At 31.6% G+C, this 25,665-nt stretch overlaps 1 protein-coding gene across 8 annotated transcripts in view; it reads right to left on the reverse strand.

Annotated features, from left to right (window-relative positions):
* The window catches only part of Vps13 (vacuolar protein sorting 13C), a 334,969-nt gene that overhangs the window by 267,641 nt on the left and 41,663 nt on the right, over window positions 1–25,665 (reverse strand). For 6 of the 8 annotated variants that reach the window (XM_085815353.1, XM_085815351.1, XM_085815352.1 and 3 more), the window contains exons 8-12: window positions 17,592–17,728; window positions 17,239–17,345; window positions 13,808–13,979; window positions 8,596–8,658; window positions 794–814 (exon numbers count right to left, since the gene is read on the reverse strand). In XM_085815353.1, coding sequence (XP_085671479.1) covers window positions 794–814; window positions 8,596–8,658; window positions 13,808–13,979; window positions 17,239–17,345; window positions 17,592–17,728 — 500 coding nt within the window. The remainder of the gene's footprint in view (window positions 1–793; window positions 815–8,595; window positions 8,659–13,807; window positions 13,980–17,238; window positions 17,346–17,591; window positions 17,729–25,665) is intronic. The other 2 variants (XM_085815349.1, XM_085815348.1) reach the window with 1 other exon arrangement.

The raw sequence follows: 25,665 nt of genomic DNA on the forward strand, positions 1-25,665 counted from the left end.
AACAACAACAAAAAAAAAAAAAAAAACCTCAAAGCCATTCAAAATCTCTGTCTGCAACACAATCTGGTCATAATTTCCCCCAGGCTAAATTTATGGTCCTGCAAATCATTGCTGTCAAACTTTATTACTGAAGCAAAGGAAAATATTAAAATGTTTCTAGAAGTCCCTTGAGTACTGTCAAGCATAACTCAAGATATCATTCAGTATCTGAGGTGTCTTTTGTTAAGATATAATTTGCTCATGATCCGAGGTTCCACTGTATAACCATTTAATATACAGTTTACATACAGAAACTGATTAGGGGTTTGAAATTAGTTTGAAAAACTGCCAATTTAAAATCATTTTACTGAATTTTCTAATATTCTAAATGGGTATTTTACAGAACTTATCATTTATTCTTTAGGGAAATATATAGTAACAGTGAGTGGCAGCACCTTTTATAGATCTTCAAGAAATACTATATTTATGTCATATGCATTTCTTTGCTTATATGTTTTCTCGTTTACTTTTGCAACTTAGATCTTAAAAAGATTGAAAATTTATTCCCAAAAAATAATAATAAAAGAGAAATATTCTACAGAACAAAACAATTAAGTAGAGACATATTTCATGACTGGATAAAAGCAACCACTGCACTCGCGATAATAATATCAACTTATATAACAAATATATATTCATACTAAAATATGTACTAACATCAATACATAAATCTACCGCCATGCTAAAAGCAACATTTAATGTTTCAGCAGTGAAAGCAGCGCAACACATAATAGCGGATTACAACAAAACTCACCTTATGCTGCTTCATTTGTGCCTCAAAGGTGCAAAAAATAAAAAGTTTTGCAAAACAAATTACTTAAATTCTTCATACAGAAATAACTTTTAAAGGAATAAAATTCAGTAAATTAATATTTAATATTAAATCCGATACTTTATCATACCAAAATTACAAAATGAACTACAGTAATAACGTTTCTCTTAATTTCATAATTTCTTCAAGAAATCACCATCGTAATAATATAATCATTATATTAAAAATAAAGCTAAAATTATTTAAAAATAATAAGATCAAAAATAAAGGCTACTCATAGTAAAAGCTGAATTTAATGATAAAGACTAGGTAAAAGAAAGCTATAAAAATTATTTTTATATATATTTTAACTTTATTAAAAAGCATAGTCAAGCCAAGATGAAGCTGCAATATTTTTTATTTTATTTAAAGATTCTATAAATAACATTTATTCAACAAGTTCTCATCCTTTTCAGAAGCATATGTACAAGTATTTTATTTTATAAGATATCATCTCATCATTAATCAATTACAGTCAAAAGTCGTTGATTCAGACTCGTCGGGACTTCAGCGATTCCGGATTATCGATTTTTCCGGATTATAGATCATCAGTTTAAATCTGGTGAGATGGCATTCAGAAATTATAAAATTAAAAATATGAAACCATAATTTATGAAATAAAGAACAATTATGATCTAAAGGGTATCAAAATTTAACAAAAAAAAAAAAGCTTAATATTTATTTCTTTACTTTATTAAACATTTCTTTCAATGTAAGTTGTTTAAGTTGCTTCGTTTTTATGTGATAATACATTCTCTTTAGTTCTATAAATAGACATAATTTCTTGTTTAGTTACAAAGTTCCGCTGTTCAAGTCCTATAATTGCATTGTCAAGAATACCGACTAATTTGTCAATCGAAAAATTTTCGTTTTCAATACCTCTGTTTCTTCAATAACCTCTGTTACTTTCTTCGCTATTGGAAGCGAATTATAATGACGAGGAATTTGATTTAAATCATATCAAACACGGAGTACATCGAGATGAAATACTACATTTAGTAAGGAATTATAAGCCAAAGAAAATAAAAACATCTGCCCTGAAGATAAGGATAGTGCTGACAGATCAACTTCCAATTCATTGCGCATGGCGGCATTAAGGATAAACAAAATTTAGATAAACAAACGTTAAAGTTTAGATAAACAAAGGATATGCCTTTATCAATTTTTTGCAGCAATTCCACTTTTTGTTTAATGGACTTGGAAACATACTTTCGCTTTGTAGATCCTTTATTATTAAATATATATCAGAAATTCTAATTGACATAATCAAAAATTCAAGCTTACTTTTATAAAATTGCTCTAACAGTCTGCAAAAAATAATAAGCAGAATCCAATTCGAAGATTAAGGAACAACGCAATCTTCAACATTAACTGAATTAGATAATTTTAGCTTAGCTTATACCGTCCGTTATACATTACGCGCGCATTCGTAAACGTACTTTACACACGCTTACACGCATATTCGCAACCGTAAAGGTCTTACAAACTTCTGTGCGACCCATGCGCAGAAAGTTTGTAGCTTTGATGTCCGGATTATAGATCATTCCGGATTAACGACTTTTGACTGTATTATTATTTGAAAAGAATTACACTAAATCAATCTGACTGCAGCACACACACACAGTGCAGTGTTTGGCAACTACTTAAATCATGGATTAAGGTAGAATATCTTAATCATAGATTTTTGCATGTTATTCATTTTTTAGCATTTGTAGGTTTAAATTCAGCCACAGTATCTGTCACTCATGAAAATATAATATTAAAGAGGTTTGGTTTATTTTGACTATGAAAAAGCACTCAAGGGCTGTTTGCCTAATGGGAAGTAGTATTAAGAGAGCATGGTGATCAAGATGTACTGGTCAATATATATTTCAACATTTATTTGTATTAGCAAATTGCAAATAACAAACAAATATACAGCAAATAACAAGACAGCATGCTGAGAAAATTAATAGAATGAAACCCACAGTCTGAGAATTGAAGAAATCGTGTGTGTGTGCGCATGCTACAATAATCTTTAGATATTACTTTAAAAAGGACAAAAGAAAAAATGTTGAGTGAGTGACAGATGGCTTCACCCTCTGAGTGATACACTTTCTTTTAACCAGTCAGCAAATTTTTGCCATTTTATGTATGTTTGTTTATTTTTTTAAATATTTTGTTGTCTCACTTTCTTTAATGAAAAGTGAATGAAATGAATGATCTTTCTAATTACCCGAAGTTTGTCAAACGAACCAGCAAAGTAATAACCATATAAATTCAGATAAATACACCTTCATTTACACTCACATAAATCGTAAGTAGGTTACAAAAAGAAATTTATTTTTATCATTTTAAATGCAATGAGTATAACATACAGTACATGTAAAAAATACTTAGAGGATTAAATGAAAAGTTCAGTCATTTACAAATTTCTATAAAATACTTTCTATGACATAGAAATGAATCATTCCTTCATTGCATTGCAATCCATGGTAATAAATAAGATAACTGCACACTTGTAAAGATGATGTTTAGACAAGTCTGTAGCAATGAAACCAATACTTAAATTAAGCTCTAATATGATGTTTAATGTAAAATGGAATACAGATTCATTTTCTTCAGAAAAGGAGGAATAATATAAAGGTGTATTGTTGAAACCTCAATGGTTTTTAAATGTTATACATCAAAGAATCCAATTTTATAAACTGAAAAGGATCTGCCCTACAACCCATCAGTATAATCCAAAAACTAATTTGCATGGGGATATTTTCTTGTACATTCTGGTACAAAAACTAATTTGCATGGGGATATTTTCTTGTACATTCTGGTACATATTAAAATTTTTTAATAACCCTGTAGAGGGATTTCAAAGGTAAAAATAGGAAGAAAAGACAATTATAGATTTTTCAATCACCAATTTTCAGTGTATTACTGAACCTCTGAGATTTTCAGCAAAGCAAATGCAGACCATATGCCGTTACCCTATTGAAAATTTTCCTAACTGAATCTTAAGACACCAAGTGGTGAAATAAACACAAGTATGAAAATATTAAAATAGCACATGATATAATACTGTTCATTCAACATAAAAAGCAATGTAATAGATTAGGCATTTATTACAAACAATTTTGATAAAGGTTATATTGGATATTTCAAGCTACATTTGAATCTTTACAATTATTTTACCATATTTTTCAATCTACAAAGTAGCTCACTGCATTGCACATATTCCAGTTTAATAATTTAATTTTTTTAGAGTTTTATTATAAACTTTGTGACATCAAATATGAATTAAATACAATAGAAATTTGACAATTCAGTCATATACTTGAGCTAAGAAAGTTGTTCTCTTTCATGTGCAAGTTTAAATTAGCTTTGCCTATTAAAGTTTGAAAATATTTTGACAATATTAATACAATGTAATATTTGCAAAGCTAATAATAAAAATTAGGAAGAAAAAGTATAATACAAATTTTATGAAAAACAAGAAGAAAGATCATGACAAACAAAGAACATGACAAAAACTATAAACTCTTAAAATTAATTGGAAAAATATTATAATCTTCATAAAATTGCAAAATTTAACTCTATGAAAAATATTGCATTTCTGAGAATTTAGCTAACTAATTAGCTCGCATAAAAATTCAGTGCATTTTAAAGAAGACAGGCATGGATTTTATATAGGAACTGTATGCATTTCAAGGAAGATAGGCATGAGCTTATATAAAACTCTATGCATTTTAAAAGAAAGACATGGGTTTCCTTTTTTCAGTAAGCAAAAATGCTCCGCACCATAAATCAAAAATATATCATTTACATAGACTCCAACCTTCAGCAAACCTTGTCAGTAGTCAACGCGCGAACGACATTTTTACAACTTTGAAAATGTGCGCGTAGCGTATGTTGTAATTAACCATTCATTAATTTTAAATTAATAATTAATTGTAATCAATTTTATTACATTTAAAATCCATATACATATAAAACTGAATAATTAAATATATACCTTGTAAATTATATGCACATTTAATTAGAAATTTTCTTTTAACTCCTCAAGCATTCACTAATAAAAAGTACTTCAAATCACTACTAATCATAGAAAAAATCAGAAGCTATAAATCATATCTTTATTCTGGATATGATTTCTACAGGGAAATAAAATTTAAATAACCAAGAATGATACATATAAGTATTAAACAAAATACGCATAATTTATGAATGCAAAGATTTATATGTAGCATGCTTAGCAAGCTTAAGTTCTGATTTTGAGAATGTTTTTTTATAACACAGTTCTTCATTTGCCTGCATATTTATTTTTTCAATCAAAACTGCTTCAAGAGTTTTAAGACCTAAATTTGGTCGAAATTCCATCTGATTTTTTTTAACAATAGAAAAAATTCTTTCGCAAGCTGCATTTGAATGAGGTATTATTAAGACAGCAAGCATTACAGAAGGCAATACTTTGTATTTAATACACCCATTCATATTTTTTAATTTGGCAATTTCTCCCCATGCTATATCAATACGCAAATCTACAATTTCTTTCAAATCATCTACTTGATACATGGAAAATTCAATTTCTACTTGATTAAGACATTTTTCATCAATAATGGATGGAAAAGTATTCATCAAGTAAAGAACAGATGAAAATGAGACTTCAGTTCTCAAGTTGATGTCAGCAACTTCAGCATGTTTTAGAAATGGATCACTCAGTGGAAATTTATCAATTATATATGAACATGCAGTTACAAAAAAAGCTCGCACAGAATTGAAAAATGATTTCACTTCACTTTCATTCAACTTGGCATTTTTTAAATATAGTCTTGATTCCGCACCAATCACTAAATTTTCATTTTCTTTTTGTTTACTATACTTCTGAAATGGAATAGACATTAGAGTAACATCTTCATTTTCTTTAGAAATTACTGATGGTTTTACGAATCTAACAAATAAATTCATTAAAAGTTCAAAAAGTTCTCTTCTCAATTTATGCATATAAGGAGCTTGTTGTTGCAAATTAATATTTACTGTTATAAACAAAGGCAAAGTATTTTTCAAAAATAACAAGTACAATTTGGTGGTCGGTGACTGTAAAATTTTTTTAATGTTTTGCAATCTCTTTCCTTCATTCTCACTGTTATCTGGTTTATCTCCAAAAAAATTTATCACAGCATCCCACTGTTCCAAAATCCTTGTTATAGATTCTAAAAGAGACAACCATCTCGTACTGCAATATTTCAAAATTTTATGAGATTTTGCATTCTGTCCCAAAATTTGTTGAGCAACTTTGAAGCTATGCTTCCGTTTCGAACTTTTCTCCAAGTAAAAATATATATCTATTATCAACATTTCAATTTCTGAGCCAATTAATTTTTCAGTAGCTTTTTTTGCAGCTATATGCAAGAGGTGGCACGGACAACCTCGGGTGATTATTATTGGTTGATGCATTTTGATAAATGATGCTACACCTTTAAACTTTCCAATCATATTACTAGCATTATCTGAAGAAAATGATAAGCAATTTTTCCATTCTAAACCTTTGTTTTTAAAGTTTTCATTTATACAATTAAAAATACCTTCTCCTGTATTATTCGTGCATTCTAAAATAGAAATCAATGAAGTAATTATCACTCCCTTTTCTTTACTGTAGTATGTTATAACCAATGGGTACAGTTTGTTATCATTGTTATCATTACTTCCATCAGTACTTAGAGAAAATGATGTACTGCACACTGATTTTATAATATCAGCAACAGTATTTTCTGCAAGCGTTTTCACAATAGCAGCAGTTTTGGTATGACCGCAGCTAAATTTTTTTTGCTATGGCAGAATCCAGAAACATTGCTTTGAAGAGCTCTTTGGAATGATCCGAAACAGAAAGCGGTAGATTATGTTCAATTAAAAAACGAACAAAATAGCATTCGGCTTTTATAGGATCTGTTTCATCATCTTTTATTAAGAAATTTGTTATTTCTTTAGATTTTACGGTGCCAAGTTCTATATGCTTTTGAGAAAACACATGCCGTTTACAGTCATCTTTTCCGCCATGAGCAACTGAGAAGTCTTTGTTGCATACACTGCAGTGTGCATGATTCACAGAAATTTCGGACGTTTTAATGCATGGAAATTCTGAAGAATATGAATCTTTAAACTTCTGCTTTGATAATTTTGGCTTCTTCGTTCGAGGCAGCATTATGATTAAAAATCTTTCACCTGATTCACAGTTCACAAGACACACGCTAAGCTCTTGCCGTAAACTACACAATGCAGCCGAATGCAGCCTAAACACGCATCAGCGAGGAACCTGGGAGACAGACAATTGGGTGGAACTATTGATAAGTCGTTAACGGTTGGAGTTACTGATCTACGATTGGCTAATTCTTCAAAACTAGGAACGCACTCAACACGTGATATATGATAACACGAGTATTCAGCCAATCATCGGATGAATTAGTTGGTTCCCCGTTTTGCGTACTGGTTCTCCTGCTCTTGTTTCTGTAAAATCCATAGTTTTTTCCATACTTTTCGTAGCTCGTAGTTTTTCATGAATTTCCGTAGAAACTACGGAGAATCCGTAGTAGTTGGAGTCTATGCATTTAGGTACGCAAATAAAAAATAAATAAATGAGATTAACATTTAAATAAATGAGATTTAAATTAAACAAGCAGCAACACTCATAGCATCACCTACAAAACAAGCAGAAAACAAAAGAAAAAGAATTAAAAATTATATGCTAAAACATAAAAATAAAACTTTATGAAACACTGGATGAGACTTGAAATCATCATCTAAAATTTATAAATTTCAATGAAAGTGTAAAACTTCAAGAAAATCTAATTCATCAGCTGAAGAATTAATTATGTTCCAATGAATTTCAGTGGAATAAAATTAATTGAATGACTAATGTGATACATTATTAGGCATTGAAAATTTTATTTATTACTTCTTTTCAGACATAATATTCTTGTTCTCTTACAAAAATTAAAATTAATAATAAATATATTTTAATGGTCTATGAATTTAGCAGATGCAGATAAAAATATAGAGAAAAGTTATAAACTTTTCATGAATTAAAATATGAAATATGATCAATCAAGGGCTGAATATAGAATTTTATTTCTAAGAGAGAAAAAAATTGGAAGTGGACTTGTAGAAAATCTAAAGAATTTTGTAACAGAAAGAGGAAAATATGGTGAGAATAAAAACATTGCAATTCTTTTGAAAGGGAGAAAACTTAAAATGGTGAGTAAAAACTATATAAATTACCAAAGAAGGGGAAAAAATGTTCGGCAGGAACAAAATTCAAATCTCTTTTTGACCCTATAAACAATATCAATATCTAAGGCTATATTTTGCTTAAATTAGAAATATAAGGCTTTATTTAACCAACAGATAAAATTACAAAATTTAACTTCATATGATATAAACAGGGTAAAATATTTAATGGAAGTTACTAAAGGCAGTTTCAGAAAAAATTGCAGCAATGCATGAATTTGCACAATTTTTCAAAAAGACTTTCATATACTTCACATATAAAGGTCCTCAAAAATGAAAATATCAGCAGTTTATTTTCCTTTTTAGAAGCTTGAGAAATTGATTAGACTTTAGTAGTAGTAAAAAGAACTAATTCTGTTTTATAGTCTTCAAATTCAAGGCATTTCAATTGTAAGATTTCAAAAAGGATTTAATTACCAATGTTTTAAATGTAGTTATATACAACACATGTAAAAAACAAACAAGTGTACTACACAGAGGTAACTTACTTCAAGCTCAGCTTGTTTTCTTGCAATTGTTATATTAAACAGATCCAGCCCTCTTTCATACTCCTAAATTTTATATAAATATTTTTACAAATGCAAACATAATAAATTATAAAAACAAATTCACTTCTTCTATAAAACAAGATTAAACAAAGTGGACAAAAATGAGAGTTATGACTTCTAAAAAATATGGTACTTACATACTATCACAACTATCTTAGTAGAAGTAGCCAAATTTTCAAAAAATGCCAAACTCTGGCAACCATGTGCATAAACATTCTTCCCGCAACCATGCTCATAACAATTGTGCCAATCAAGCAACACTGTATGTGTTTGTATGTGTTCTATTTTGTTGTATTCCAAGTTCCAACAAATTGTATATACAAATCATGACATTTTTTGCCTTAAACTTAGTTTTAAAATATGAGTTTGTGGAATTTGCCAGCAATGGAAGAAACTATAGTAAAATGTCAGCAGTAATACAGAATTTTGCTAAAAATTTTCTAAAGGGAACAATGAGGAAATGTATTTTATCTTTCTAAAAAAGATGGTGCAAAAACCAACTTGTACATGCTAAGCACCTTTTTCATCCATAAAAAATTGCCAAATTGTGCCAAGATGGTTGTGATAGTGTATAAATATCAACAATTATATTTTTAGATGTTATTGTTTTTACAAAGATATTGCTAAGTTTATTGTCTCATGAACATGGAGTGGGTTAGATTCTAAGCAAAATTTTTCAAAGCTCATTTCATCCCAATTATAATCAGCTATGGTTTTCATAAAATGCATATATAAATAACAAACATTATAACACAATAGAACACTCCCATCTCTCAGTACGATGCAATAAATTTATGCGTACTAAGATTTCAGATAGACAGAGCATGAACTTTGACAATTTGTTTTAGTAACTTCCTCTAGCTGCAGCACATTTCTTCTTAAACACTGACCACTTCTTAGACAAAAGATTTAAATTCTGTTTTTGGCTTGCATTTTAGCATCTCCTTTCTCATAACTTGCCAAGAATCTCCAATAAGATTGAAATCGAACAAATTTGGGACTCAGTCCGAAACTTCAACTATGATATACGGATTAACAATACCTTGTTGGAAGAGTGAATCATCACATATATGAAAATGAGATACTAGAACAGTGGTTCTCAAACTTTTTTGCCCCATACATCCCTTTCACCATTGCTATATCATTCCCACCTCTCTGTTTCAAAACTCAAAAAATGCATTATATACATTTATTTGAATTTAAATTACTTTTTAATATGTTTCATAAATTAAACAACAGAAAGGATAGAAAATGGTGATAAATATCAAAACTTGAATAAAAGTAGTTTTTTCTATTCATAAACTAAAATTAAATATCTAACAGCTAAATAAAAAAGCTGACTGCATTTCCCTTCCCTATTTCATGAATGAAAATCTTACCAATACCATAAAACCAAAACATGCATATAATTGCACAGACACTGGAAACTTTTCTCTTTATTCACATTAAGGTGAATCCATAATTTAGTCAATGGCTTTGCATCCAATATTTCCATGTAGGACTGGGAAAATGGCTCTCCAAACCAACTCTCACTTTACATCACTGAGTTTTTACCAAAGGTAAACAATCCTTGGTCTAATGCTTTATTAAAAATGAAATCAATGTAAGACATAACTGTTAATTAACGTACATGAGTAGAACATGGGACTGTTTGGGAAAATTTAAAAGCACTAATATATGAACGACGATGTTATTTTTTTAGTCTCTGTGCAGAAAGTGTCAAGGAAAGTCCCTGTACGGACTCACAGTGTGAGGTTGTCAGAGTGAACTACCAAAAAGTAGTAAAGGATCTGGCAGAGTATTATCCAGAACTTTTAAGAAGGGATGAAGTTGGTACTCTATACAGGGTGATTCGCTACCAGACCGACAAACTTGCAGAGTGCGTAAGGGGTACAGAGATGACTCAGAATCACATAGGAATGCAGGGTCACAAATGCTTCAGTTGCGAGCTATGGTGCAAAGAAGCAGAGAAAAAGAACAGAGCAACACATTAATGGTACAGAAAATATTTTATTGAAAGGTTGTACAACAAGTATTCGAAATTACAACCAGAAGTTGTCTGGCAGGCCTGACAGCAGGGCAGCATAGAATTGCTTATGTTCTGGAAGTTTCCTAGCATGTCACGTATCCTACAGATATTCAAGCAACGAGGTCTTCAACTGAAGAAACGGGCATCTTGGACACCAAACTCCTCATATGATCCCAGAAGAAGAAGTCCATGAATGACAGGCCCAGTGATCTGGCAGGCCAATGAAATGGGCCAACAAAACCTATTCACTGCTGTACAAGAATTAGGCGGTATACAGATGTCAGTCATGCAATGTGGAGGAGCCCCATCATGCTGATACCACATGGAGCAGCACGACAGAGGAACATGTGCTGCGTCAAAAAGTTCGGGTAGGAGATGTTGCAAGAAGATCAGGTATGCCCTACCATCCAAAGGATTGGGCAGAAGGTACAGTCTAATCAGAGTAGTCTCCAAGAACACTAGTTGAAACATTGACGAGAAATGCTCGAGCTGCATGTGATTGCATACGACGAGGGTTCCTCAAAGCCCACACATGGGCATTATGCTGACTGAAGGCTCCCTCACATGTGAAGTATGCTTCATATGTGAACAATATGGATGCAGCATATGTGCCATCTGCAGCACTCAGTTGCAAGAACCATGCAGCAAACATCCTCTAGAGTGGATAATCCTCAGGCTCTAATAATTGGATGCAATGAAGATGGTATGCACTCACTTGCTTTGCTGCGAGTATTCTCCAGACAGTACGAGTACTTGGATTGTCTTCTGCATTACAAAACAAAAATGTACACAATGTCATCTGCTGTTGGCATTCAAGCAATGCACAATTTTTTCTACTTCAGCATGCCCGTTAAAATCTGTAGCTCCATACACCATCAGCATGTTGACCAGTTCGTTTGAATGCGTGTTCATCCTACTACCTCGGAAAATGGATCCCAAATGACGAATTCCAGCAGGATTGCTGTTCACACAACTTCCGTTCAGCACCATCTACTGCAAGACTGCTGGGAGGAATCTTCCAGAACGTCAATGTAAAGCCTGCCAGACGACTTCTGGACGTAATTTTGAACGCGTTTTGTAGCACAACCTTTCAATAAAATGTTTTTTTTTCCTCGATAATGTGTTGCTGTCTGTTCTTTTTCTCTGCTTCTTTGCACCATAGCTCACAACTATGGGATTTGCGAACCCGCATTAATATGCAATTCCGATTCGTCTCTGTACTCCTTACACAGCCTGCAAGTTTGTCAATCTGGCAGCGAACCACCCTGTAAGAAGATATATGACAGAATGTTCGAAATAGATTCTTGATGCTTTAATATAATTCACTCAAAGGGTAAAATAAAATTCTTTGGGAGTATAAAAGAATATGCTATAGTTTCGTAGAATGTAGCATCTCTTAAATGAATGCCATGATGACAGATATGATAACTGGGTGGCGTTAGTAGTCACTCAACATTACTTCAGCTTTCAGAAAAGTACCAGTTTTATTATCTCATGACAAAGAAAATGTAATCTTGTTTTAAAGAAGCAGTTGTTTAAGATGCAAAGATATCTACTGTGTATTATTTCTTGCAGTCAATGAGAAATATTCTGATAACAGACATGTTCAAATTCCTATGAAACTTAAAGCTAAGTTTGTGCATTTTTTTCATTTCTGAGGATGTTTATAGATTCATTTATACTTAATCTCCATAATGGCAGTATTCAAACTCTTAACAATGTAAATACGACATCTGATTTTATGACCATTTTTTGCATAACTTCATGTCGTTTTTTGCATGAAAAACATTTAAAAAAATTCACATACACAGAAAAGCAGAAATTGCCCGTGCTGGTAGTGCATCTATTTACTAACTATGAATTAGGAAAGAATAATTAATCTAAAAATACTATAACATGCTGATTATAGTAGACGTAAACTTTCATAGAAAACCATGGCTGAAAGAAATTATTTTGTTTATTACACTAATTCTCATAAATGAAGATAACATTCTGAACATCTATCCTAGCCACACAAGGTAACAGTTACAATCCTAGTAAAAGAATAAGTACTTACAAGAAAACTATTTCTTACTGGACTAGAAGAGAAACACGCTAATGTGACAATCAAAATCGTAAAAACAACCTTGTATTTAGCGTAAGTATATTGAAACACTCAATCGATTTCGAGGGCAGCTAAAGGTCCTTCCTCATCAGAAGAAAGAACTTTTTTTTTTTAATTTATAACATATTCTGTCAGTGTGGTTTAAGATATATTGGCCAAACAAAAAGAGCGTTGAAGTTTCGTATCAAGGAACACGAGTCTTACTTCAGAAAAGGCGAAATTAACAAGTCTTCAATAGCATATCATAGTTGGACATTTAACCATAATTTTGACTTTGGGTCTGCAAAAATTATCCAAAAGGCTTCTTCCATAGATGAATTGGATTTTCTTGAGGCTTTTCACATTCACAAAGATTTAGCAGGTTTAGTTAATGATTTGAAGTCCAATCCAGTCCTTCCTAATGCCTTTAAAATTCTACTATCTTAATTCAGTTATTTTTGACAATAGATGGCGTTACCTCCTCGCGTTTGGTACTACCAGAGGGTATAAAAATCTGTTCAGTGGTTGCTTTCCATTATTCGAAGTTCCGATTTTGAGCGTGAAGGTGCAGTTGCCCCTCGCTCCCTATTTTTAACTTTGCTAATTTTTCTTGTCCTTTGTTGTTACATGTTTGATCAGATAGCCTGGCTCAGTAAAAGTAGGTGGCCAGTGTAACTGATTAAAAATCCGGTTAACCACGTGCAGTGCTGATAAGGACCACGTGTTTCTGAGACTCCTTTTACTTTATTTTTCTTCTTTCTAGGTATTTCTTTCTCCTTATGTGGAGGGACCTTTAGCTGCCCTCGAAATCGATTGAGTGTTTCAATATACTTACGCTAAATACAAAGTTGTTTTTTACGATTTTGATTATTTCTTACTGCTTTTAAAAAGAAGACAACTATGCATAAATTTACAGCTTATACGTAATTTTAATCTCTTGGTTTATGGATGTCTCTTATCATTTTCACTTATGTAAATATAAATTCAGTAATACTGCTGAATTAATAACATTAAGTACAACTGAATATTTAAAAACTTACACTTATCTCAGATAACATCTCGTTTGTAAATTTTTTGCCTAATAACTTCTGAACATATAATTCTTTGTATTTTTTACATATTTCTAAATGATGTTTCATATGTTCCCAAGACCAATTTCGTCGCTTTCGTAGAACATCCTCTTCCAGAATAGCAGTAATGGCAAAGTTCCACCTGTAATAAAAATATAAAAATTGTGAATACTATACTGTAGTGCCACACATGAGCAAAAATTTTCATTTGAAACATATTACTTAAGAGCTGCACATGATTTTTAGTTAAATAAATCAAATATTCAGTGATAAGCTATGAAATGAAAGAACCATTTAAGCTAAACTTTTAAATACGGTAAAATATCCCAGCTAAAGTGGAGATCTTTGAAAGCTAGGATACTGAAGAACTATGTAGTAACTATTTGCAGAGTTCTTGTATGTAAGTAACAATTGCAGAGAAGGGTTAAAATACTTTTTTATTCTAACTGAAAAAGAGATTAACAGTCAGCCACTCTTGGACATACAGTGGGCCTCCACTTGAGTTTTAGCTTAAAACAGAAAATATAAAACAAAGACTAAATATATTTAATAAGGTGAAGATGCACAAATCAAACTTGCATAGTTGGCCCTTAACTAACAATCACCGGCATAAGCTAACAAGCGCGTAATAAATATATAGCCATATAATAACAAGCTTTAACTAATAGCAACAACGTGGCTGAGAAGCAGGCCACACTTTACTACTAAAATAACTCATATCAACTTAAATACAGTGGAACTTCAAGATATGAGTCTAATTTGTTCCAGCCTTGAGCTCATATAGCGAATTTTTCGTATCTAGAAACAAACTTCACCATTGAAAATTATGGTAATCTGTTCCACGCTCCCAAAAATATCTACATAAAAATCAATTTTCCTACTAAATAACTCCGGTAAATAATATAACAGTAGTTTACCTTTATGATGACTGGCGTTTGGGATGTGTGGATGACGAAACAGACTACTGTGGGGAAGGAGAGTCCCTTTATGATTCAGGAAGGCTCTCTCTTCTTGGAAACTTTATCCCATTGGAAGCATGTTCTGGGTCAGAATCACTAACTTTCTTTTAGTTGCAGGTTGCTTTACCAAAAACTTATCTAATAACACTTGCTTCTGTCTCCTTTTCAATATGTCTCTAAAATGAGATACTAGATTGTCATTACACAAGTTCATGGTCCACCCACACACTGCTTTATTAGGGTGATTATCTTCAAAGAAAGTCTTCACTTTTTCTTATTTTGCCAACACTTTTTTAATCTTACCAGATGAGAGTGCCTCATCTCCCATTCCCTCCTACCCTAACAAAAGCTCTTCTTCCACCTCTTGTTACTGCTCCTTGTGAAGTTCTTTAAGTTCATCCGTTGTAAGTTCTTCATTACGCTCTTCATATATCCAGATCACTACCATCCACATCTAGACCTATACTTTTCCCTAGACATACAATTTCTTCGACTAGCTGCACTGTGTTGTCCACAAGTTGAGGATCGAAACCTAAGTCAGGAATACTTTAAGGCCACAGTTTCGGTGCTGAATTCAGATTCCTGACTGAGACTTCTTCCCAAGCCTTATCAATGAGGTTTAAACAGTATAGGATGTTGAAGTGATCCTTCCAAAATTATCTGAGGGTACGTCTTGGATTTTCAAAATACTTTTGAAATAAGCCCTTTGTGTATAGCTTCTTAAAGTTGGAAATAACTTGCTGATCCATAGGCTGAAGAAGTGGAATGGTGTTGAGAGGAAAAGCTTGACTTTTATGAACTGAAATTCCTCCAGCAAATCATCTTCAAGCCCTAGAAGATGTGCAAGAGCATTATCATGGACGCGCAAAGCCTTGAGTGGAAAATTTATTTCCGTGAACGTATATCTTCACTGAGGGACCAAAAACTTCATTGCCCCACTCGATGAAAAATTGCCGTGTTACCCGGCTTTACTGTTGGCCGGTCACATGACATTCAGTTGGGTTTTGTGCACCTTCCCCCTCTTGAAACCTCATGGATTTTCTGAATGGTAGACAAGCAACAGCTTGATTTTACAATCTCCACTTCCATTGGCGCAAAACAAGAGGTGAAGCCTTGCTTTCATTGGCTTGTGGCCAGGCAAAGATTTCTCCTCTTGCATGATGTAGCTCCTCTTACGCATTTTGTTCCAAAAAAGACCTGATTCATCACAAATACTTGCTGGGGAAGAAACCCCTCACTAGTAATAAATTTTAGGAACCCTGGCCAAAATTTATCAGCAGCAGCTGTATCAGAGTTCGCAGTCTTTCCTTCTTGTATAGCGCTGTGAACATCGATTTCCTTTTTAAATTTCTCAAATCATTCACAGCTTGCCTTAAATGCCATCTCATCTTCAGTTGATGGACCTGGTGTTTTTCGGAGAAGGTCCAAATACCTTACCTTTCTTAGGCTTAGTGAAAATAATAGCTTCCAACACTGAATTGTCTTTTAACTGCTTCTCGTCAATCTACGCTAACAGCTTTTCAACATCATCCAGGAGTTCTGGATGATGCTTGGAATTAATGGTATGACGAGGGGATTCCCCAAGTCGAACAGGAATGGGAAATGTGCCACACATACCAACAGTCTGACTTGCTTCTCATTACTTGAGTCAATGTTCATATTTAGAGACAAAACTTTTGCTCATATTTTCCTCGTATCTCGAATTTCTCGTATATAGAGGTGCTCGTATCTCGAGGTTCCACTGTACTTGTTTATGCCTTATCTGCATACAGCATAATACTGAAAACTCATTCTAACAGGAAAACATAGGTAGGAAAAGGAGAGCATACAGGAAAGGCATGTCTTAAAATAAAAATACAGTAAATCCCTACAATACTTTTAATCAACTTTTAGCCATAAATATTTGTAATATATTATCTGGGTGCTTTAGTAAAATTCTCAGTTAACAATTAGCCATTACATTCAACATTCAAGTAGCCAGTACTGGTCTGTGGTGGACTTAACTTGAAAAAATTAAATGCAATTCAATAGGCTGTTTATTTCTTTCTTGAAATGCAATAATTATTTTCATCTGAAAACTATCACAAATAATGACTGAATTTTGTTATAAAAATGTACTGTAAATTTTACATTGATGATTATACACAATAACATCCTACAAATTGAAAGATTAAAAAAAGAACGGGAAAATGTTCGTTCTGTTTTAACATTAGCTTTCACAAAACAAGGCCCAACACATTTATTTTAATATGCAACAGCAAAAATCCAACTTCTCTTCCAGAATGAATCTACATATGTGCACTAGCTTTAATTTGATATATAACAAGCACTGAAGACTAGTACTGAAGGATGAAAATTCACGAGTTGAAGCTTGAAGAATTTGAAGCTTAAACATGTTTTAAAGTATAAGAACAGACTAGTTTAAAACATTTCCTAACTTACCATTCTTTTGCATGACCTAACTTTGGAACATCTGGCCTGTATTTTCTATATAATGTAGCAACAGTCATGCGATCAAGAGATTCCAATAACTTGATTAAGTCTTGATACTGAAATTAAATTAAAACATAACATTTTAAAAGTTAAATATCAGTTAAACAAAAAAGAAATTCAACCATTTCAATTCATTTAGATGTTAAATATTTAAAATTAATAATATAGAAAATATGAGTATTTGCCTCAAACACAATTGCAGTTTAGTCATAAAATTTATATTTCATTAATATCATACTTTTACATTTTGAAACAAAATCACTTATGAGCAATAACAAATAGGTAAATAATACAAAATCTACCTGTAACCTTGAAAGACCAACAGCTATTTCTTCCATTACAACATTCAACCAAACTTTAGGAATTTTGAACCCTGATCCGTCTGATTCTGGCTTAGAATTCAACTGCAACTGAGCTTTGGAATTTATAGGACCAAGCACTAAACAAATATTTAGAATTTATATTAACACATCAAAAATTTTATAATGAAAGAAAATAGCAGTATAAAAATAAATAATATGCCATAATTAAACAAAAAGTTTTTAAAAAATTTTAAAAAAAAACCACGAAAAAAAAATTTTTTTCCTTTACTTAAGAGAAGTTATGCAAAGTTCACCAAAAGTAAGGGCTAATATGTTTCTTATCGTCAAGTCAATAATATTTCTTTTTCCTTAAGCCTTCTATTGCTAAACTGTAACATTAAAAAAATGTCTGTCTGCCATGTTGAATACATACATTAATAAATTTCACATAGCATATTATTAATCAATATTTTTTGAGAATATTAATTTAGAGTACCTGAGCATAGGAGTCAGTAAAGGCACATATGAAGAACAGAATCGTGTCAATTTAGCAATGTAGCATGAATGTGTACTTAATACTGTAAAAGTTAATGAGCATGCATTAATGAATTGATTTCTTCCTTCTTATGTGAAGATGGGAATATATACAAGCATATGCATCGAGATAAAAATGTTTTTGTTGGTTTCTTAAACAGTGGGAAATTCTTATCATTCTTCATATTCAATATATAACAGCTAACACTTTTTTTTTGCTTGCTTTTGTTTCCTTGATTCCTTTATTTACAATGATCACTTAATCATAAATTGCAGAACACCAGGATTAAAAAAAATCACAGAATCTTCACTAATGTTCTAAAGCTAGAAGTACCAAAAATTTACTTATTCATTTTTTGAACTTATTCATTTTGGAAAATACTTATGTACGCTGCTCAAAAAAAAAAAAAAAAAAAAAAAAAAGGGACAGTCCTATATCTCCCAATCTACTGGGCCGATTGACAAAATTCAAACTGCGTTCTTCATGTCTCGAAAGCGCGACTTAGGATATATATTAGATTTATATATAGCACTATTCTAACATAGGTATTTTGACATAAAATCGGACTTTTTCTGAAATAACATACCAATTTTTTTACATATTTCGATTCTACAACTCAAATTACGCCTAAATATAAAATTTTGTAAAATTTGGAGCGAAATTTATGGAGAAATTCACAAATTTATGTTGGCACTTTTTTGTCAGTTTGCGCCAATATTTGGTAAGAATAGTCACTTGGCGAACTTCTTAATATATGGCAACCTAGTTTCCTTTCCCGTGAGAGGAAAAAAAGTCACCATCGTTCCTTTTTTCCAAATAATATTCTTTATATTATATTTTTAATTATAACTTATTATTTTAAGTAATTTTTTCTTTTTCGAATTTCATTTTAATTGTTTAAGTTGCATGGTTTTTTTCGAATAACTGTCTTAAAAATTTCTATTTACCTATTCGAACTGCGTAAATAAAGGTGCAGCGTTTATTTTTTTTCAAATAGTTTTCTTTATATATATTGTTTGTCATAGTTATTATTTTAGGTAATTTTTAAATTCTTATACTTTTATTTTAATTGCTTGTTTTGCATTGTCTCTTCAGATAATTGTTTTAAAATTTTCTATTTATTCCTTCGAATTGAGCATTTTAAATATATTTATTAATATAAATTTTCCAGAATTTGATTTTATTTATTTGAATTGCCTTTCTTTCGGAGGAATACTTTGTAACCCAGACTACGATGCGTTTAAAAACTGCACATATTAAAATAGAAAATACAGTAAAGCACAGTTAACACGCCTTTCAATGTTCTGTTCAGAAAAGATATATATAAATAAGAGAGACATTTAACTTAAAATTGCGACATTTTAACTTAGGATGACTTGCATACACTGCTTTAAACAGTTTTAACATCGTGCCCATTGCTTTACACAATTTTATCCTACATTTGGCTTCTTAAATGTTATTCATATTTTAGTCAAATATTTTTATTTTTGAAATCGTAAGAATCAAATATCATAAGATTAAAAAGTTTTAAATTAAAAAAAAAAAAATACAAATACAAAATTTTACCCAAAAATTTATTTTTTCTTCTCTTTTTCTTCAGGCATTCCACTTTATTCTTGCTCTTTTTCTTTAGGCATTCCGCAACCATATTAAAAAGCATCCAAATTTTCGAAATATCTTGATATTTCTGACAATCATTTTAAATAAAGTTATCGCCTTCCATTTCATAAAGGCCCACAAACGGCCTAGCGGTAAAGTCGCTGAACACTGATAGTTCACTCCGGGGTTCGAATCCCGGTAAACGGGCTGGTTGCATAGGCGTTTTCGTGGATTTTCTCATGTGTACCATTTATGCCAGCTGGTTTCTCTTAGAAAGTTTTTCACAAAGGCATCCTTCCTTTTAGGCAGATAGCCCTGCTTTGACGTAACTTAATAATCCAATTCAATCCATTTCATCAATATTTGGTAAGAGCCTTTATCAGTCTTTAGAGGCTAAACATTTTAAAGGTATGAGATGAAAGGAAAGACTGGTTTCATTAAGAGGTTTTGGTTTATTTAATTACGACAAAGCACACTAGGGCTATCTGCCTAAGGAAAGGGATGCCTTCGTGGAGGACTTTCTAAGGAAAACTGGCTCGCATACACGTTACACATGGGGAAAACCACGAAAATACCCATGCAGCCAACCCGTTCGCGGGATTCGGACCTCGGACAGAACTACCAGCATTCAGCGACTTTATCACTCGGCTGCTGTTTCATCAGGAGGACAAAAAAAGATCTTTAGGCGACATCCACATACATCACTGGATAAACTCCTGAATCTTCAAATAATTCGACTGAGAAAATCATGGGATTCTCCATTTATGATACGATATGATGTTCTATAACGTAATTTAAATTTATACAACCATATAGTCTAAAACCAGTCGCTCTTCACTTTAATCGGCAATGATATCATTTTTGTCTTTTCTGTTAACCACAAGCTCAATTGATGGTATTTGCTGGTGTACACGTCCAAGTGTTTTTTCTTTGAACATCTAAATTCTTTGAAGTATCCTGAAAGTATATTCAAAAGCGTCCAACTTTTTGAAACATCTTGGTATGTCTGACAGCCAAATTTCCCTGCAAATTTTTGCTTACTTTTCTCCCTAATTTTCTTCTTTCCTTCTACAGTTATTTTCAGTGCACACACAAGAAAATTAAGACTTTTTGATTGCTAGACTTCCATAAATTTTGCATTCTTGTCAATTTTTTAAAATATCAATTACATGAATTACGTTTCAGCTGAAGACAGCTTTTCATTTTCTAGTCATTTTAACTATAAATAAAGTTTAAAGCGAAGTCCAAAGGATAAATATTTTAATTAAAATATTTTTGATAAATGACAAAGAAATAAAACAGTCCAGCAGGGTTTATTCTGTACCACCGAGTGACACGATTCTTATATCGGCTGAAACAATCTAAATCATATTAAAGATCATGTTTTTTATAGAATCTATAACGCGAGAGAAAAATTAGCTTCTTAAAACATTCTTTCTAAGAGAATTAATATAAAAGATTATATTTATATATATATATTTTTAAAGCTGGGACTTGAACCAAACTGTCAAATTTTTAAAGTTTAATTTACATGGTGGTTATAATTAAAGTTCCAATTTGAAATGATCATAAAAGGAAAACTACCGTACCAAATGTTATCAAACTTGGGAATCGTGGAAAGGAGGTTATGGGAATTTATTTTCCGCAGAAAAAAAAAGAGTTCAAAAACTCACCACCAGGGGAAAAATGTCGCTGCATACAAGATTGTTAAATGAAATAAGACACGAAAACATCTGTTTAAAATGTGTTTAATATTTTCCGAAATGTGTTACAAAGCATGTTCAATGTAGCGTCCAGCATTTTCCGAAAGCAAGTTAAATCCTGTTACTGCATTCTCAACAGCAGCTCTTGGCATATCAGGAGGAATGTTACGGACATGTCAGTGTATCACATTTTTCATTTCTGCCAAATGGTTTAGATTATCACTATAAACAGTGCTTTTGAGAAAACCCCATAGCTAAAAGTCACAGAGGTTAAGGTCTGGTGGGAAGAGGGGAAGTGTTGGCTTATAATACGTTCATTCGTGAAATGTTGCTTAAGTAACTGTGCGACACACGTGAGGTGGGGCCCAGCCCTGCATAAAAATCAGAGTATCTAAAATGCCACATTACTGCAGTTCACGTATCATGAAACATTTTAACATTGACTCTAAGTGAGCTGCAACCACAGTGGTCCAGCTGTCGACTGCTCTTTAGAGAAAAATGGTTCAGTTATAAAACTAGCTGTCATTCAACACTAAACGGTGTGGAATGACTGCTATGCAGTCGAATGCAGTAGGAGAATGCAATGGAACTAGATAGATAACATGAGGGTTTTCTTTGGCCCAAATCGATTAAAAGCGTTTTGAATCAGTATCTTCATGTTTTAGGGCCGAATTCAAAAATTACAAATTAGCGATCTATAAGAAAACGATTTCCAGATTTACGCACTTGTGCGAGTGACTTGCAATCTCACATTTTCTAATCGCTAATTCGTGGTTTTCACGGAAGAATTTCTCACTTACACGGATGGTGCACTCCACATTTATCGAATTTAACGCCTTTAAATGGTAATTTGCTTACTTCAAAATTTCTTAAGGGTATACAACATATAAACCCGTGTAACAAAAGGTTAAGTCAGATTCCGACCCATATTTCGTTTAGAAATATTGCATATTTCCCCCCCTGGTGGTGAGGTTTGGAACTTCCTTTTTTTTGCGGAAAATAAATTCCTATGACCTCCTTTACACGATTACCAGGTTTGATAACATTTGATCCAGTAGTTTTTGTTTTATGAACATTTCAATGTGGAACTTTAATTACAACCACTCCGTTATATTATTAAATTTTCATTTGAAGCTATGCGTTATATGTATACCATACGTAAAATTTTCGCTTTTATGGAAAAATAAAGAATCGAAGCAAATATACTTCGATTATTTAATTTATTTATATATAATCGGACCAAAACTGAAAACATTTCCCCTCCCTTCGAAAATAAAATATTGAATTTCAACCTTGAATTTATTGTGTTATCGAAATATTTAATTTGACTTATCTTCTAAGTCCTAGTTCCGACAATAATTCCGTCAAAAATTCCGAATTACTTAAGCTGAAGTAAAAGATTTAGTATATATTCACTGTATGTTAATAAAGTAATCAAAGTGTAATAAAAATAGATTATAGAATTTAAGCTGATGCAACTTTATGTCTGACTGCACAACATGTAATGGAAGAGAAGGCTTATAGAGATCTGTTTTTGACATGCCTCTAAAAGTAGATGTCATACTCCTTTTGTCTCTTCAATATCAAAAAACTTTCCTTTGAGAGGAAACTGTAGTTTTTGGGAAAGAAAAAATATCACAAGAAGATAAATTTGAAAAACATGCAGGACGATTGAGTACACATACTTATTTTCGGAACACAAGCGGTTCTCTGACTGGTTATTGAATAATGAAAAGATGCATTGTCATGCAATACAAAACATTTGGAATACGTTTTCTGACTGAAAACGTAAGATTAAAAGTCATCTGCTTAATTCACAGCCATTTACAAGTCAACTATCGGGGCAATTGCAGAATCGTTTTGATCCTGAGCTTGTAAGACAAACCTTATATCATTGGATTTAAACACTTCTTTAATCTTCCGAACTTACTTCTTTAATCTTCCGAAAACGTTCCTTCTTAACTCATATTCCAAGAATATTAAGTGAATACAAGTATTGCAAAAGAAATTGAATATTCATTTGCACTATGGCTTGGTAGTTTACTAGCCGAGTTAACAAAACTTAAATTCTGCTTTTTGTGTCTAAGTATACAACAATATTTTAAATATTTACAAATAAAATATTAAATTGGAGATTTAATTGGAGCCTCTCCAGTTGCCTAGCATTTGAAGATTGTTAAATACTAATCGTTTGTTGCGAAGTCTAACCCAGGCTGCATGGTTGGTTTTCGTAGTTTCTAGGTTCTCTTTACAAAGATTCTCTATGAAAGCATCTTAACCAAATAGCTCCCATGTTCTTTCTATGTTCAAATAACCAAATAACCTAGTTTAAACTCGATTTTCAAGTGATGCTACTAGCAAAACCCGAATACTCATTAAAAATCATGGAGCTTGCCAATCGGGAGTAACATGAAAGATACGGCGCCAATAATTGAATTGCTGTTACGGTACGCTGTTTCTAAATTTAGATGGTCATTCCTTAATTAAATAGCCCACCAGCGGCCGAGCGGTAAAGACGCTGAGCACAGGTAGTTCGGTCTGAGGTTCGAATCCCGCAAACAGGCTGACTGCATGGGCGTTTTCGTGGTTTTCCCCATGTGTAACGTGTATAAGAGCCAGTTTGCCTTAGAAAGCCCTCCACAAAGGCATCCTTCCCTTTAGGCATCGTGTGCAATCTTGATGAATATAAAATTAAAAATTTTGCATAGAAAAATATTTGCATTCAGACAGAAAGTTTTTTGAAATATTTGCAATTACTTTATTAATAACTGTATCTATTAATAACCGTAATAATTACTTATTATATTACTGATGATTAGGATTCAGTTCTTGACAATTACATTCTAAATTAGAATTTTAAGGATGTAATGAAAATACGCTACGCACAAAAATACATTTTAGGATGAAAAATGAGTTGATTTTTTATGTTTTAAAACTTCTTAAATTCATTTAATAAACATCGTATCCTCGTTGTTAATTGAATCCAGAATGTTGTGTGTCGTTTAAATAATTATTCTTACTTGTCCACAGAAGCTGCTGACTTATCCAGCCATTAAATAGCTGCAGATCATTTCTACATAACCAGTGAACTTCAACTAATTCAGTCTCTAGAGGGTTGTATGTTTATATGTATCATAATTTGACTTATATAAATGATTATTCTAAATCTTATGTTTCTATAAAAATATACTGTGCTTTAAAAATATGGATGATAGTATCTGCCGCTCTTTCAGCCACTTCAAAAGTAACAGTTTGTTTAGAAATAAATTATGCAGTTAATGTCTTAAAATATTTTGATAAAATTCAAATATACATTAAACGAAAATTCTCAGTTTTAGACAATTCGATTTAAAACTAAGTAAAGTAGCAGACGATAAAACGCTGAAGGTAAAAATTTACTCTTAGAAAAATGTACTCTTATTTTCTTAAAAAGAAGGAAGAAAGAGAGAAATTAAAAAAAATTGTTAAAAATTTGAATAATATCATCTATAATTTTAAAAAATAGCTTTTCATATAGTATTAATAAATATTTATTATGCCTTATTGAGGGAAAAAATTTTATATAATTAATTCTCCGTAAAATTTTCCTTGAAATTTAAGGTTAAAAATAGCTGTGGCAATTCAGTGTAACAAAAATCCATAGACCACATTTGGCGTTATTATCGCTCAAAAAAAAGATGCCAAATTTCAAAACGTGAAAATATGTAAATTCGTGTATATCTTAAAAAATTTTGAATAAAAAATTCTAATTTTTTGCAGATATGCTTAAAAATACACCTATTTTATGATGATGGTAAAAATTTTATAGGTTATAATTCAAAATTTTTTTCGAAAAATTTATAAAAATTATTTAAAAATAGAAATTTAAAAAATAAAACACAAAAAATGGGTAAATTTTATTTGGAATGAACCTATATTTCGAAATGTGAGAGAAAAAATCAAAAAAGTTTAATAAAAAAAAGAGATATTAATAAATATTTGCCAAATTCAATTAACATTGAGGAGTTAAAATTTTGAGAGCTAATATTTTAAAAACTAGTTGTAAGATTTTTACAAAATTTGGTATTCTGGCATAATTTGAGTCGTAGAATCGAAATATGGAAAAAAATTGGTATGTTATTTCAGAAAAAGTCCGATTTTGTGTCAAAATACCTATGTTAGAATAGTGCTATATATAAATCTAATATATATCCTAAGTCGCGCTTTTGAGACATGAAAAACGCAGTTTGAATTTTGT

Source organism: Stegodyphus dumicola, chromosome 4, assembly GCF_044657685.1.
Source record: "Stegodyphus dumicola isolate Sdum_Otavi_A_Nest chromosome 4, ASM4465768v1".
Lineage (NCBI taxonomy): Eukaryota > Metazoa > Arthropoda > Arachnida > Araneae > Eresidae > Stegodyphus > Stegodyphus dumicola.